Raw genomic sequence first — 12,489 nt, 5'->3', positions numbered from 1 at the left:
CGATATAGGTCTAGATTTGCTAATTTTTTGCTGGGTATTTATTTCTGCAAAATCATAAAAAGAAGTAAAAAAATAAAAAAAAAATTCTAGCTAGGCCGTGTAGCAACACAGGGTGGGAAAATGGCACTGCCCGTGGGAAATGAGAAAATATACCAAAAACATCCTTAAAAAGGAAACCAATCGCCCTTCCTTTGGGCTTTGGCATGGAAAATTCTCAAAGCGACCCTTCTTGGGTGGCATGTTTCTAAATTCGACTCTTTGGGATTGGCAACAGGAAGACTAGATATCGTGCCCTAATAGAAGACGGACCTCATCAGTCATCCCCCTCTCCGAGATAGGAGTAATTTGGTTTGGTCTACAATCTCCGATCCGAAGTTCTCTGTTGCGCGGTACGCCCACGGGCAGATTAGGTTCTCCTTCCGCACGCAAGGCGAGATCAATCTGTCTAAGGTGTGCTGTTCTTCCAGAAATTTCGCGGGAGAAATTGAAGCCAGGAGCGGAGATGGCCGGCCGCTTGTTGATTCAGAAGCTCTCCTCCGGGGTGTACATCAGATCGACAGGACGCCTTGGCATGGCCGTCGCCCCGGTCACACGCACTGCTTCGGTACGTACAATCTCCAGTTTGATTTGATCTTCTACTTTTCGGTGGAATCTTAGCTCATATTTCAACTAGATACGTACATCATGTATCCGGCTTCCTCACAGACCCCTATTTTTTTCACCACTCTGTTTGCCCTTGCTGAAATTCTTATGTTCTCCATGGAATTTGCTGAAAATTCGGTTTTTTTTAAAGGAAGCAACTAAAGTTCTTATCTTGTATCGCCCTCTCAGGAAGGTGGCGTTAGTACCTTGAGCAATTTCTTCCACCGAGTTGCACTTCATCCTGGCATGGCGGTAACCAGTAGCAGTAGGATTCAGGGCTATTTAAGTAGCTATCTTTTCTTCTTCACTCTGCCTTTAATTGCTGACGTTGATCTATTTTACAAATAACGAACTTTTCCCCAATAAAACCAGCAAACTGTTTTAGTGTCAGCACTTACATCAATCACACAACTAAGTTCCACCTGAGGTACTTGTTATGAACACTCAACTGATCAGTAAAACGAGCTCCGATTGCACTTATGAGCCATCCACCCACATAATCCTTGGAGCTTCTTGCACCTTCTGCTCCATTGTCTCATATAAAGATCCATCTGCACATTAGTACAATCCAATTCAGCAACATTTTAAAAGACAGCATTTACAATTGGTTCCATAACAATTGTCCTCCTAGGAAGGCATCATCAGAACCCTCGACAATCTTTTCCATGTAGTTGGTCTTCATATTACAGGCATGGATGCTCCCAATAATCATTGATTACATTGGTACTAAATTTTCTTTGCGTTATGTACTCCTTCCGTCCCAAAATATGAGGCACATATTGTTTCATTAGGAGATGACTTACAAGTTACAATTGCTCTACTATGTCACTTAGGTCATGCAAAATCATAATCATAAGTAAGTACTTTGAAACATGAATCTAATAACATTGTTTTCGGATCACAAAGTTAGTTGGTTCATCTCAAGCTGGCTTAGACATCTTCTACTCCCGTCGTTCCAAATTACGATTCACTTTAGGTTCACCCTAAGTCAAAGTTGTCTAACCTTGACCAAATTTTTTGAAAGATATAATAACATCTATGATACCAAATTTATTTTATTGAATCCACCATGGAATATATTTTGATAGGGATTTTATTTGTTATGGTAGATATTATTATATTTTATAAGCTTTATCCAAGTTAGACAAGTTTGACGTAGGATAGGACAACCCCAAGGTGAACAGTAATTTAGGATGGAGGGAGTAATAGATTAATCATTGGTCAAAGGCTTGTCGTAACAAAGTAAAACACGCCTTATATTTGGGGGAGGAGGGAGTATTATTTAGTGGACAAATTTCTTTGCTTTGTGGGGTTTTCTTCAGATTCTCTATCCCTTGTATCTTTGAGGATTTAAGATGTAAGTGTAACAAAGGTTTTATCAGTATTATCCTGCGTAGTCTATGGAAAGAAATATCTATATCAAGTGTGTTTCTGACTTCTAATCCTGCCTAATGCAGGCTGTAAGGTACTTCAGCATAGTCCCCTGCTCCCATGCTGAAGTTAAAACAATCTGGCCAATGAAGCGGGCTTTTTCGTCCAGTTCATTCAACAAGCATAAGGTTTCATCTGAACCTAAAATGACACCTCGGTGAATTAGTGTAGCTGAGTAAGTAATATTCAGTTGTCCTCATCTTTTTATAGGTTTTGGATTAATGGGTGGGTCCATTAGGTCGTTTTATCTTTTCTAGGTGCATAGTTTTTGCTATGCACTTAGATATAGTGTATGTCTGGATGTATAATAATATCTGTAAACCGAGAAAAGCTAAAACGACTTACAATTTGAAATAGGGGTACTTCCTAGGAGCGCCGGTGAAAACTTCATGCCTGTTTGGAACGGAGGATTCCAAAACAGAGGAAAGGAAAAAAAAAACGCATGAAAGGAATAGGAAGGAAGTGTGAAAATAGAGGAATGGAAAAAAAAACACATGAAATGATACGTACTAATACGGGAGTTGGAAAACTAGAGACGGCAAAGAAAATATTCCCATCTTAACTTAACAGACATGGATGTGCATGTATGTTTAAGATGGTTCTTACAAGTGGGACCTTGGTCCATGAACTCAGTCTGTCTAGTTTCAGCAAACACCCCTCGTTCTATCCTTTGCTATCTTATCTTCACCTCTTCTGTTGTCCATGTCCTCAACCTCAATCCTCATTCGTAGCTCACTCCGAAGGCTCCAATGGAGCCGCTCAATTCATGTCCGTGATGATTTCCTCACTATCAAAGCAATGGAGGGCGACCACAGCTATCTAGGAAGTCGCGAGGCCTATGGTGCCAGCTACTACGGCCAGATGCTCTGGAGAGCAGTGTGGACTGAGATGCCACGGCAGGCAGGCGGCATGGGAAGCGTGAGGCTGTAGCAGGATGCCGAAATTGCCGACGCCGACGATCGGGCGACGGCAGCTTGCTCTCTGGCTCTCCCTCACTCTCAGCCGTGCGAGCACACCTCGAGCTTCCAAGAAAACTTTGGCCCGGAGTGGATGCAAAAATTCCTGCGTTTTGTTGAGCAAAGGAAAGGAAACCTTTCCATAGGAACGGGAAGCAAAAAACATGTTCACCAATCCTTTGAAATTCCTTTGGAAATACTCCGTTCCAAACAAGCCCGAAGGAAACGTTGAATCTTCCTTGCACGTCCGACTGTCAGCAACATGGAAAGGTTGGTACTTGGTATTTTTGTGTACATACATGGTTACAATTTGAACTAGATATGCCGGCTCCTGTCGACCTGCTGACAGGCGTCTCTGACAAGACAACTCTGTTCTCAGGATTCAGACATTCAGCTATACAGGTAGGATGGATTTGGATGTCTTGGGGGATTTCCTGGCATTCTTGGTAATCAAGCGACTCGTGTGGCACGGTAGACATCAAGTCAGCAAGGCGTCCCTTCGAATGAGCAATTGAGTACTCGATGTCCTCAACATCAAGCAAGGTAAGCTCTGGTTTGTCATAGACGAGCCAGACCGTTCAAGTTTTTGCGGGCTTGTAGCAGCCACTGTCCACTGACCTCGCCTCATTGGCATCCACAGAGTTGGTGCTGCAAGCGCCTTGGATGTCCAACTGTCCGGTTCTCGACTTCTCGTCTTCGGCCGGCGTCCTTGCAGAGGCCGCAAGGGCGTCGATCAAATGCTGTTTCCTGCTATGATTAAGTGAAGCTTTGTGGTCTTTTCTAATTTAAAATGGGGTGAGTACTCATTTTGACTTTTCTAATTTAAAATGGAGTGAGTAGCTCCCATCCGTCGCGCTGAAATACCGCTTCTCTTATTGGAAAACTGCCGATTTCTGACACTACTCTCTCTCTCTCTCTCTCTCTGAAGGTGCTACTTTCGTATTGAAGAGCCCTCTCAGAACTGAATCATAACTATCTGAGGTCCAACAAGGTCCCATTTTCCTCATTATCCAATCCGCAATCTTCAGAGTTCTGATCATATGTAGCACAAGACATCGTCTTGGTATCAAAAAAGGCTCATTTGCCTCGGTCATTCGCTTCATTCCAACTGATGACTTCTCTTTTTTTTCCCCTTATGAGTGACCAAATACTGATTCTGCCCAGCAGTTGCACAACCATATAACTTTGCAACATTATACATGGGTAAAACGTAGAAACTACCGCACAGCCATTCCAGAAAACAAACTACCTACATGCAAGGTCATGACTATAAAAACAAACAAACCAGGAAACCCACGAACAGTAACAGTATCAGAACCTGGAGGCAACATATTTTACCAACCAGACACCATAATTTCATGGTCTGATGGATCTGCATTACAACGGGCACAAGTTTCTGGAGTCATGTATGGTGCTGCCAAAATCAATGTCACTGCAGTTGCTTATTTGGTTGTAAAGTGGAGGAACAAAAAAGACAAAAACAAGCACCCCTCAGCAGGAGATGGCTCTCCAGCTCGTCCTGCCTAACTGCGAAGAGCATAAAAGCTTAAAAATCCAAAAATGGAACTTGTACAAGGAATCAAGAAGCCTTCTTATGAAGCAGACTCCTTGGCGATTTTCTCAGCCTTAGCAATGACTTCCTCAATGCCTCCCACCATGTAGAATGACTGCTCAGAGAGGTCATCGTACTTACCATCCAAAACACCCTGCACAGTACAAGATCCTTTAGCAAATAAAGGACAACTTGAACAAGTTTATCGTCACTTAGCAATGATTGGAGAAAATAAAATATCATGCAACAAGTACTGGTGTTTTCCTATGAAACTGAAAGTTAGGTCTCAAAGAACAAATATGGTAGTAGAGCTCAAGTAAGTACCTAAAGTAAGAACAAATCTTGGGAAATACGATAATCCAAACTCTGTTTCTAAAATGCAGTTTCTGAACGATAACTATTGTTAAAAAAATTACCTGGAAACTCTTAACGCTCTCCTTAAGCTCCACATACTTCCCAGGAGCACCCGTGAAAACTTCAGCAACATGGAAAGGCTGGCTCAGGAAACGTTGAATCTTCCTTGCGCGTGCGACTGTCAGCTTGTCATCTTCACTGAGCTCGTCCATACCCAAAATGGCAATAATATCCTGAAGATTTTTGTAGTTCTGAAGAACCTTCTGAACACCACGAGCAGTGTTGTAGTGATCCTCACCCAGCACATGGGGAGAAAGCATTCTGGACGTGGAATCAAGGGGGTCGACAGCAGGATAAATACCAAGCTCAGAGATCTGCACAGGAAGCATGCCAGTGTCATTATTACCACATCATATACAATTATATTATGCACCAGCCTACAAGACCAGGTGGACAAACCTGTCGTGACAGCACAGTTGTGGCATCAAGATGGGCAAATGTAGTAGCAGGAGCAGGATCTGTCAAGTCATCAGCAGGCACATAGATAGCCTGGACAGAAGTAATAGAACCCTTCTTTGTTGTTGTAATACGCTCTTGCAGTCCTCCAAGATCAGTAGCAAGGGTTGGCTGGTACCCCACAGCAGAGGGAATACGTCCAAGAAGAGCAGACACCTCAGAGTTCGCCTGATATCAAGAGATAACAACAATGCAACCAGGTTTAACATCTTGGAGCATTAAAACAGGCAACAGAAAAGATGGTCACTCAAAAGACACATTATTTGCAGACCAGAGAATGTCCTGCAAAACTTACCTGAGTGAAGCGGAAAATGTTGTCAATAAACAGGAGCACATCTTGCCCTTCAGCATCACGGAAATGTTCAGCAACAGTCAAACCAGTCAACCCAACACGAGCACGAGCACCTGGGGGCTCATTCATTTGCCCATAGACAAGAGCACATTTGCTTTCGCTCTGCCACAAAAACCAATATATAAGAAAAGGGTAGCTTTGATGTGCGACATTCACAAAGAAATTGAGAAGTAGCAAGAATTACCTGCTTGTCACCTAGCTTGATGACACCACTTTCAATCATTTCCCTGTAAAGGTCATTACCTTCACGGGTACGTTCTCCAACACCAGCAAACACAGAGAAACCACCTACATACAAAAGAACCAGTTATTCACACTCAGAGAACAAACAAGCAGAGTCAAATTTACCATGAAGATCGGTACAATACTAACCATGGGCCTTAGCAACATTGTTGATCAACTCCATAATAAGGACAGTTTTTCCCACTCCGGCACCACCAAAAAGACCAATCTTTCCTCCCCTTTGGTAGGGTGCAAGAAGATCCACGACCTGAACGTAAAAGAACCATCATACTCAATAATCAGAGGAAATGGCAGCTTATGAGCTACTGTGAGGAATTCTAAAATTCAAAGGTTATAGAAGGGCAACAGAACAACTCTACCTTGATTCCAGTAACAAGGATTTGCTGCTCAGTGGCTTGCTCAACAAAAGCAGGGGCTTCGCGATGGATAGGAAGGAAGTGGTTTGTCGCTGGAATAAAGAACAAGATTACAAAAGCTCTTCCACAGACATCTCAAAGCAAAAACACATACTAACATCCAGCAACTTACTTATGTCACCCTTCTCATCAATCGGCTCACCAATAACATTCATAATGCGTCCAAGTGTAGCCCTGCCAACAGGCACCTGCAGAGAGGAATAGTTTTGAAGTCAGAAATTGTAGTGAAGTGGACCATCCGGACAGTGTTACAAATACGAGACACTTAAACCTTGCAAACCATCAGTAGACATCGAAAATTTACTGCCAACTTAAATCCTCTACATTATAATTGCAAATGACACCAAAAACAAACGCATATCAACAGTATTTGAAAATCTATAGACGAAAATAAGTCATAACAGTACATAAGTTCTTATACACCATTGAATCACGAGCCACAAACTAACCTATCAGTGATCAGAGACGGAATACGGCAGAAGATCTAAAACCTAATCACTGGCAACTCAGATCGGTGTGCCCGGATCAAATCTAACACTATTAGATCCACATTACATCAGATCGAGATGTACCATCACAAAATGGAATGCACGGTCAACGGCAACGAAGAAATGGAGGGTGTCCTTACGGTGATGGGGGAGCCTGTGTTGAGGACGCGCTGGCCGCGGACGAGCCCCTCCGTCCCGTCCATAGCGATGGTGCGCACCATGTTCTCGCCAAGGTGCTGCGCCACCTCGAGGACGAGGCGGATGTTGTTGTCGAGCACCTCCAGCGCGGTGAGGATGGGCGGGAGCCCCTCATCGAAGCGCACGTCGACGACGGCGCCGATGACCTGGCACACTTGCCCGATGGCGCCGGCGCCGGTGAACTCGTCGGTGATCTTGCCGCCCCCGGTCTTCCCGGTGGCCGGCGGCGGGGTGGCGGGCGCCGCCTGGGCCGCGGCGGACGAGGCGTAGGCGGCGGCGCGGTTGAAGAGGTACCCGGCCGGGGACGGGCGGTGCGGCGGCGCGCGCGGGCGCGGCGCCGCTGGCGAGGCCGCCCGGATGCGGGAAGCGGAGCGGAGGAGCGACGAGACGACCCGGCGGGACGCCATGGCCGGAGATCGCCGGAGACGCGGTCCGGATCTAGGGTTAGACTTTTGCGCTGGTTGCGGCGGCTCCGCGAGAGAGGGGGGCGGAGAGGGGGGGAGTGAGGCCGGGGGTGTGGGGGAATAAGTGGGTGGAGAAATCGAAGAGGGATCGGCGGGTGGACCTGGTTTACGGGGACCGCGAAGCGTGGGGGAGCAGGCCGCTGGTCGTGCGCGGCGGTTGCTGGTGCATGGAGCCGGTCCAGTGAACAGGTGAGGGGCGCGTTTTGGGCATTTCGAGGATGAATTTGTTGCTTGGTTTTGCAGCAGCTGGAATATATTGTCTCTCTTTTTTTCTCTTCCTCTGTGCCGGCATTTGGTATAGATTATAGACCACAATATAGTATGTTTTAAATAGCGTTTTATTTCTGCAACTTTGATCCAAGTATTATAGCATATTGTTAGGGTCAATGTATGATGTCTCACGCGTGATGCAATCCTCTATACCAATGTTTGGTTGCAATTATATAGAGAGTGGAGGTGGAAAAAAAACAAATTGTCTGTTCCACGAGAAAATACATGAAAGTACTATGCGTGCGGAAGGTCCTCCAACTCCAACACCTTTTAGCTGCTGCTGAGGTGGCCCGTGGGCCGTTGTGATACTGCATCACGCGAGGCCGCCGGCCCGCTCATCTTTCTAGCCGTTTTGAAATCCTGCCAGTGGCCCAGCCCGGCCGGGCCATGTCAGGTAACAAATTCCTAAGAAATAATAAGCGTGCGCCCTTTGATAATGAAAAACGGTGACGCCAGACGCATATGCAGCTCGGCAGCTCGCGTAGCTGCAAAACAAAGACCGGTCTGGCCCCGTGGCCCGGGCTACAACGCTTGCCCTCACCTGCTACGAATCATGCGCGCACTACTACTCGGGGACCTGGAGTTGGGTGGTAGAACCATACACCTCGGAAACTATGAATCAAGATTATAAGATACTAATCCAATAAATAATAAGGTTAGGGGTGGGATTATATTGCGTTTAAGCTCCCCACCCGCCGGCCACTTTTTCCATTATTCCCCTACAGGTAGGCGTCCGTTTCCTCTTGCCCTTCTATCACGAGTCGCGAGTCCCGCCGCCGTGAGAGGCGATTCGCGAGTAGGCTGGCGGCGGGACCCCGGCCTGGTGAGGGCGCTACCGCCCATGGCCCTCCGCCGCTCGTGGCATGGCGCCTGCGCAGCCTACCTTTCGCCTGCCTTCCGCGCGCGGCCGCTCGCCCGCTTGCGCCGCTTGCGGCAGCCTTCTGCGGCTGCCCATGCCCGCGAACTCCGGCCACCCACCCCCTAGGAAAGCGTTGTTGCTGTCCCACCCGACCTCGACGTTCCAGGCCTTCGCCCCTCCGCTGGTCGGGCCAACGACGAGGGCCTCCACGGCGATGATTCCCTCAGCGAGCTCAACAGGAATGCGCTGCAAAGAAGGAGCAAATCTGTCAGTGCCACGCCTAAGCCAAAGCCACGTCGCTGGCAAAGGAGAGCGTGACGCGCGCGTGGGTGGAATTCAACCTACCAGGCTCGCGCGTGGAAGGAATTCAACGTATAGTGCTTACCGTTGGCGGTGGCGCGGTCGTCGGTGGATGACGCCATGGACACGTCGCCAGGGACTTGCGCTCGGCTTGGTGAGGTCTCACGGGCGTGGCGGTGGCGGGACTCGCGACTCATGATGGAAGGGTAGGGGAAACAGACGTCTGGCTGCAGGGGGGCAAAAGTGGCCCACGGGTGGGGGGCTTAAGCGCAAAATTATCCTACCTCTAACTCTATACATTGGATTAGCATCTTGTATTTTTGATTCATAGTTTCTAAGGTTGCATGGGTGGATGATTTCCATCGATACGTAAAAGACGACCACCCCTTGTGAAGACCGCCCCTTGTAAAAGACGAAACCGGAGGCGCCAATCCGCAGCAGCTACGGTTCCTCACGGCCATGCGCATGGACGCATGCGCTCGGCTGCTCCCGTTATACCCTGTCGAAATGGCACCAGCACTTCATAGTCTCACGGCATGTTCTCGCACCGTTCATGGTCAATAGTTTGACAGGCACAGGAGCTAGTTGGAATGTCCGACATCATGCAGGTTTTTTCACCGTGGAATAGGGGAATTGCTAGCTTTGCCTGAATTTTCGACGGAGAAAGAGAACATCTGCCGGATCAGGCTCAAAGCTGCCGTGCCGCTAGCGTTTGGAAGCACGTGCCACGGAATCAAAAGTCGGAGCGCCGGAGCTGTTGTCCACAACCCACATACTTCAGCCCACCAAAAGGTCACAATAATTACCAGTAAAAACAACAAAGTCATTTGACAATACATGCATGCTCCAAGGTTAAAACTTAAAAGCAAAGCAAATCCTTTACAGGAACTCGTGGGGCCAAAAGAACCGCGATGCCAAAACGGAGAGCGAAAGGCCAAAGCCATCCATGCCGTACGACCGCGGAACGGAACGGGTGCGACGCGACGGGCTCACGGCGGCTCGGGGGCCGTACCCGCCGCGGGGCCCCCTCCCCTCGCTATAAAATCCGTAGGCCTGCGCACCACCCGCTGCCGTCTTGTACTTGTGCCTGCGCACCCGTACGGCTACGGGTCAGGTCAGAGAGGCTCTGCTCTGCAGCATATAAGCTGCAGCCAGCCCTGCGTGCGCCGCGTCGAACTGATCGATCGCTTGCTCGTCTCTTGGCCGCCGCGGACATGGGGCGCGCGCCGTGCTGCGACAAGGCGAGCGTGAAGCGGGGGCCCTGGTCGCCGGAGGAGGACGAGCAGCTGCGGAGCTACGTCCAGCGCCACGGCATCGGTGGCAACTGGATCGCCCTGCCGCAGAAAGCAGGTGCGCTTCCAATCCAGTCTCTTCTGCACTAAACGGGCGGTACCGCGAGAAACCCGATCGTCATGGAATGGAATTCTGGCAGTGATCTTGGGTCGAGTGGCAATTTTCGAGCAGATTTTCGGAAAACTAATTTTAGCATTTTCTCCCTCCCACTTGTGAATTGTGTGTGATTCAGGGCTGAACCGGTGCGGCAAGAGCTGCCGCCTGCGGTGGCTCAACTACCTGCGGCCGAACATCAAGCACGGCGGCTACACGGAGCAGGAGGACCAGATCATCTGGTCGCTCTACAGCTCGATCGGGAGCAGGTGGGTTGGTCGCGCTGCCTGCAGCGTTCTTCCACACGAGTAAGCTTCTGCGAGATTGTAGCCCGCGCGCGCTTGACTGACCGATTGCGCTGCCGGCGCGATGCCACAGGTGGTCGATCATCGCGTCCAAGCTCCCCGGCCGGACGGACAACGACGTCAAGAACTACTGGAACACCAAGCTCAAGAAGAAGGCCATGGCGGCCGTGGCCGCGAGCGCCGCAACCGGCGGAGCCTTCGCCGCGCCCGCCACGCCGCCGCCGGCGCTCTCGCCCGCCGCCTCCGCCTCCTCGTCCGTGACTAGCTCGGGCGGCGACGTGCGCTTCGCCGCGTACCCGCCGCAGCACCACCAGGGGCTCACGATGCGCTTCGACGCCCCGGCCCCGCAGCGCAGGCAGCAGCACACCGAGCTCGCGCCCGTGCCGCCCGCCGCCGCGGTCGCGCAGCTCGACGCCACCAGCGGCGTCTGGGCGCGGCAGCCCGCGCCGGCGAGCGACGCCGTGGCGGCGGCGCTGGACGACGTGTTCCTGCCAGACCTCGTCGGCGGCGGCGAGCAGCTGTTCCCGTACGGCGACTTCTTCGGCGGGCTGCAGGACAGGGCGGCCTTGGAGCTCTCGGCGTGCTACTTCCCCAACATGGCCGAGATGTGGGGCGCCGCCGCCGCCTCCGACGCCAAGCCGCAGGGCCTCTGCAACACCTTGACATAGGAGAGGCCGGGGAAAGCCCGTACGGCTCGTGGGATTGTTGCGCGAGAACTTCAAAATTGCTCCATTGATTCTCTGGCGATTTGAAAGTTTGATCGGCCGCGCGAAGCTAGATAGGATCGTTCTTGCTCTATCTTCCCACTCCCCTGCTTCTGTTCTCATGTCTCTCTTTCTTTTTCCGCGTGGATATGGATCGTGGCCGGTATTTTGATGTGTATTACCTGTAAATTAGTATGACCGAGATGTGAATTATGCTTTGCTCGACGAGTCTACTCTGAAAACCTCAGCTAATTGCTACGCTTGTCCGTGTGCTGCACAAGCAGACGCGCGTGAGAACGACGTGGCTCTGTCCTGCCGCCGCCGAGATGATGGTCACAGCTCTTGCGCGTCAGTCCCAGCCTCGCTCGCGGCAGCACGGTGACGATGGGCGCGTACGTGGACAACAATGCCGCGTGCTACTCCGCAGACCACAGTGCAGTAGCAGCTCAGTGCCAACGGACGCTTGAGTGTGCAAGGGAGGCTGCCACGTATGATTACGATCAGCGTCCACGGTCACTGACAGCGTCCATGAACGATTTACGCCTTCATGCCATGTTTCCTGAAGAGATGAAGAAATGCGGTAGGAGCCTATATGATGAGAGGCAATGTGCTTGATGTGTGCCGGACATGGACCAGTTCGTGAGGGATTGAGGGGCTCGCTGTTTGTGACGCACGCGCCACAGTGCTAGGACCTTGACCCGTTCGCAAGGCCAATGGAGAGGAGAAGCGTGTGGACGCAAGGGACCTTTGCGAGATCCTCCAAGACGACCCTGTCCCTGTGTATCACGTTACATATACTTTCTTTGAAGGGCCTGCAAATATTTTTTTTTCTTCACCCCTTTTTCCGGGCGGCGGCACCGGTTGATCCTAGTCAATCGATCCTAGTCCTCCAAAGTGATTACTGATTAGCTCGGAGACTTCAGGAGCACGACAAGAACTCACTCGAGGGGGGCCGGGCGGTTGACCGTGGCAAGAGCAGAAGAGGCGGCATGGGTTTCGTCGAAGCTTCCTTGCCGCTCCGACGACGACCTTTCGGTAATGTGCCCTACAAAG

General features: G+C 50.2%; 2 protein-coding genes and 1 long non-coding RNA gene across 4 annotated transcripts; 2 read left to right on the top strand and 1 right to left on the bottom strand.

Annotated features, from left to right (window-relative positions):
* Nucleotides 1-213: 213 nt before the first annotated feature.
* LOC101771705 lies at nt 214-4,207 on the top strand. Of its 2 annotated transcripts, none has more exons than XR_214828.3 (7): nt 214-389; nt 468-604; nt 2,100-2,248; nt 2,805-3,299; nt 3,409-3,572; nt 3,670-3,824; nt 3,958-4,207. It is a non-coding gene; the product is annotated as an uncharacterized LOC101771705 (long non-coding RNA). The 2 variants fall into 2 exon arrangements; XR_002676934.1 differs by having other exon boundaries at nt 832-2,248.
* Nucleotides 4,208-4,332: 125 nt separating this feature from the next.
* On the bottom strand, nt 4,333-7,649 carry LOC101771313 (ATP synthase subunit beta, mitochondrial). The gene is made up of 9 exons (XM_004961243.3): nt 7,091-7,649; nt 6,575-6,650; nt 6,406-6,494; nt 6,176-6,293; nt 5,988-6,091; nt 5,747-5,905; nt 5,395-5,619; nt 4,998-5,309; nt 4,333-4,735 (listed from the first exon to the last, which is right to left on the bottom strand). Exons 1-9 carry the CDS (start codon nt 7,553-7,555, stop codon nt 4,622-4,624), a joined length of 1,662 nt encoding a protein of 553 aa, XP_004961300.1. The 5' UTR covers nt 7,556-7,649; the 3' UTR covers nt 4,333-4,621.
* Nucleotides 7,650-10,105: 2,456 nt separating this feature from the next.
* Nucleotides 10,106-11,664, top strand: LOC101770921 (transcription factor RAX2). Its single transcript, XM_004961242.3, has 3 exons — nt 10,106-10,391; nt 10,567-10,696; nt 10,806-11,664. Exons 1-3 carry the CDS (start codon nt 10,256-10,258, stop codon nt 11,398-11,400), a joined length of 861 nt encoding a protein of 286 aa, XP_004961299.1. The 5' UTR covers nt 10,106-10,255; the 3' UTR covers nt 11,401-11,664.
* Nucleotides 11,665-12,489: the final 825 nt, after the last annotated feature.

Source organism: Setaria italica, chromosome III, assembly GCF_000263155.2.
Source record: "Setaria italica strain Yugu1 chromosome III, Setaria_italica_v2.0, whole genome shotgun sequence".
NCBI lineage: Eukaryota > Viridiplantae > Streptophyta > Magnoliopsida > Poales > Poaceae > Setaria > Setaria italica.
This window is presented reverse-complemented; position numbering and strand designations above follow the sequence as displayed.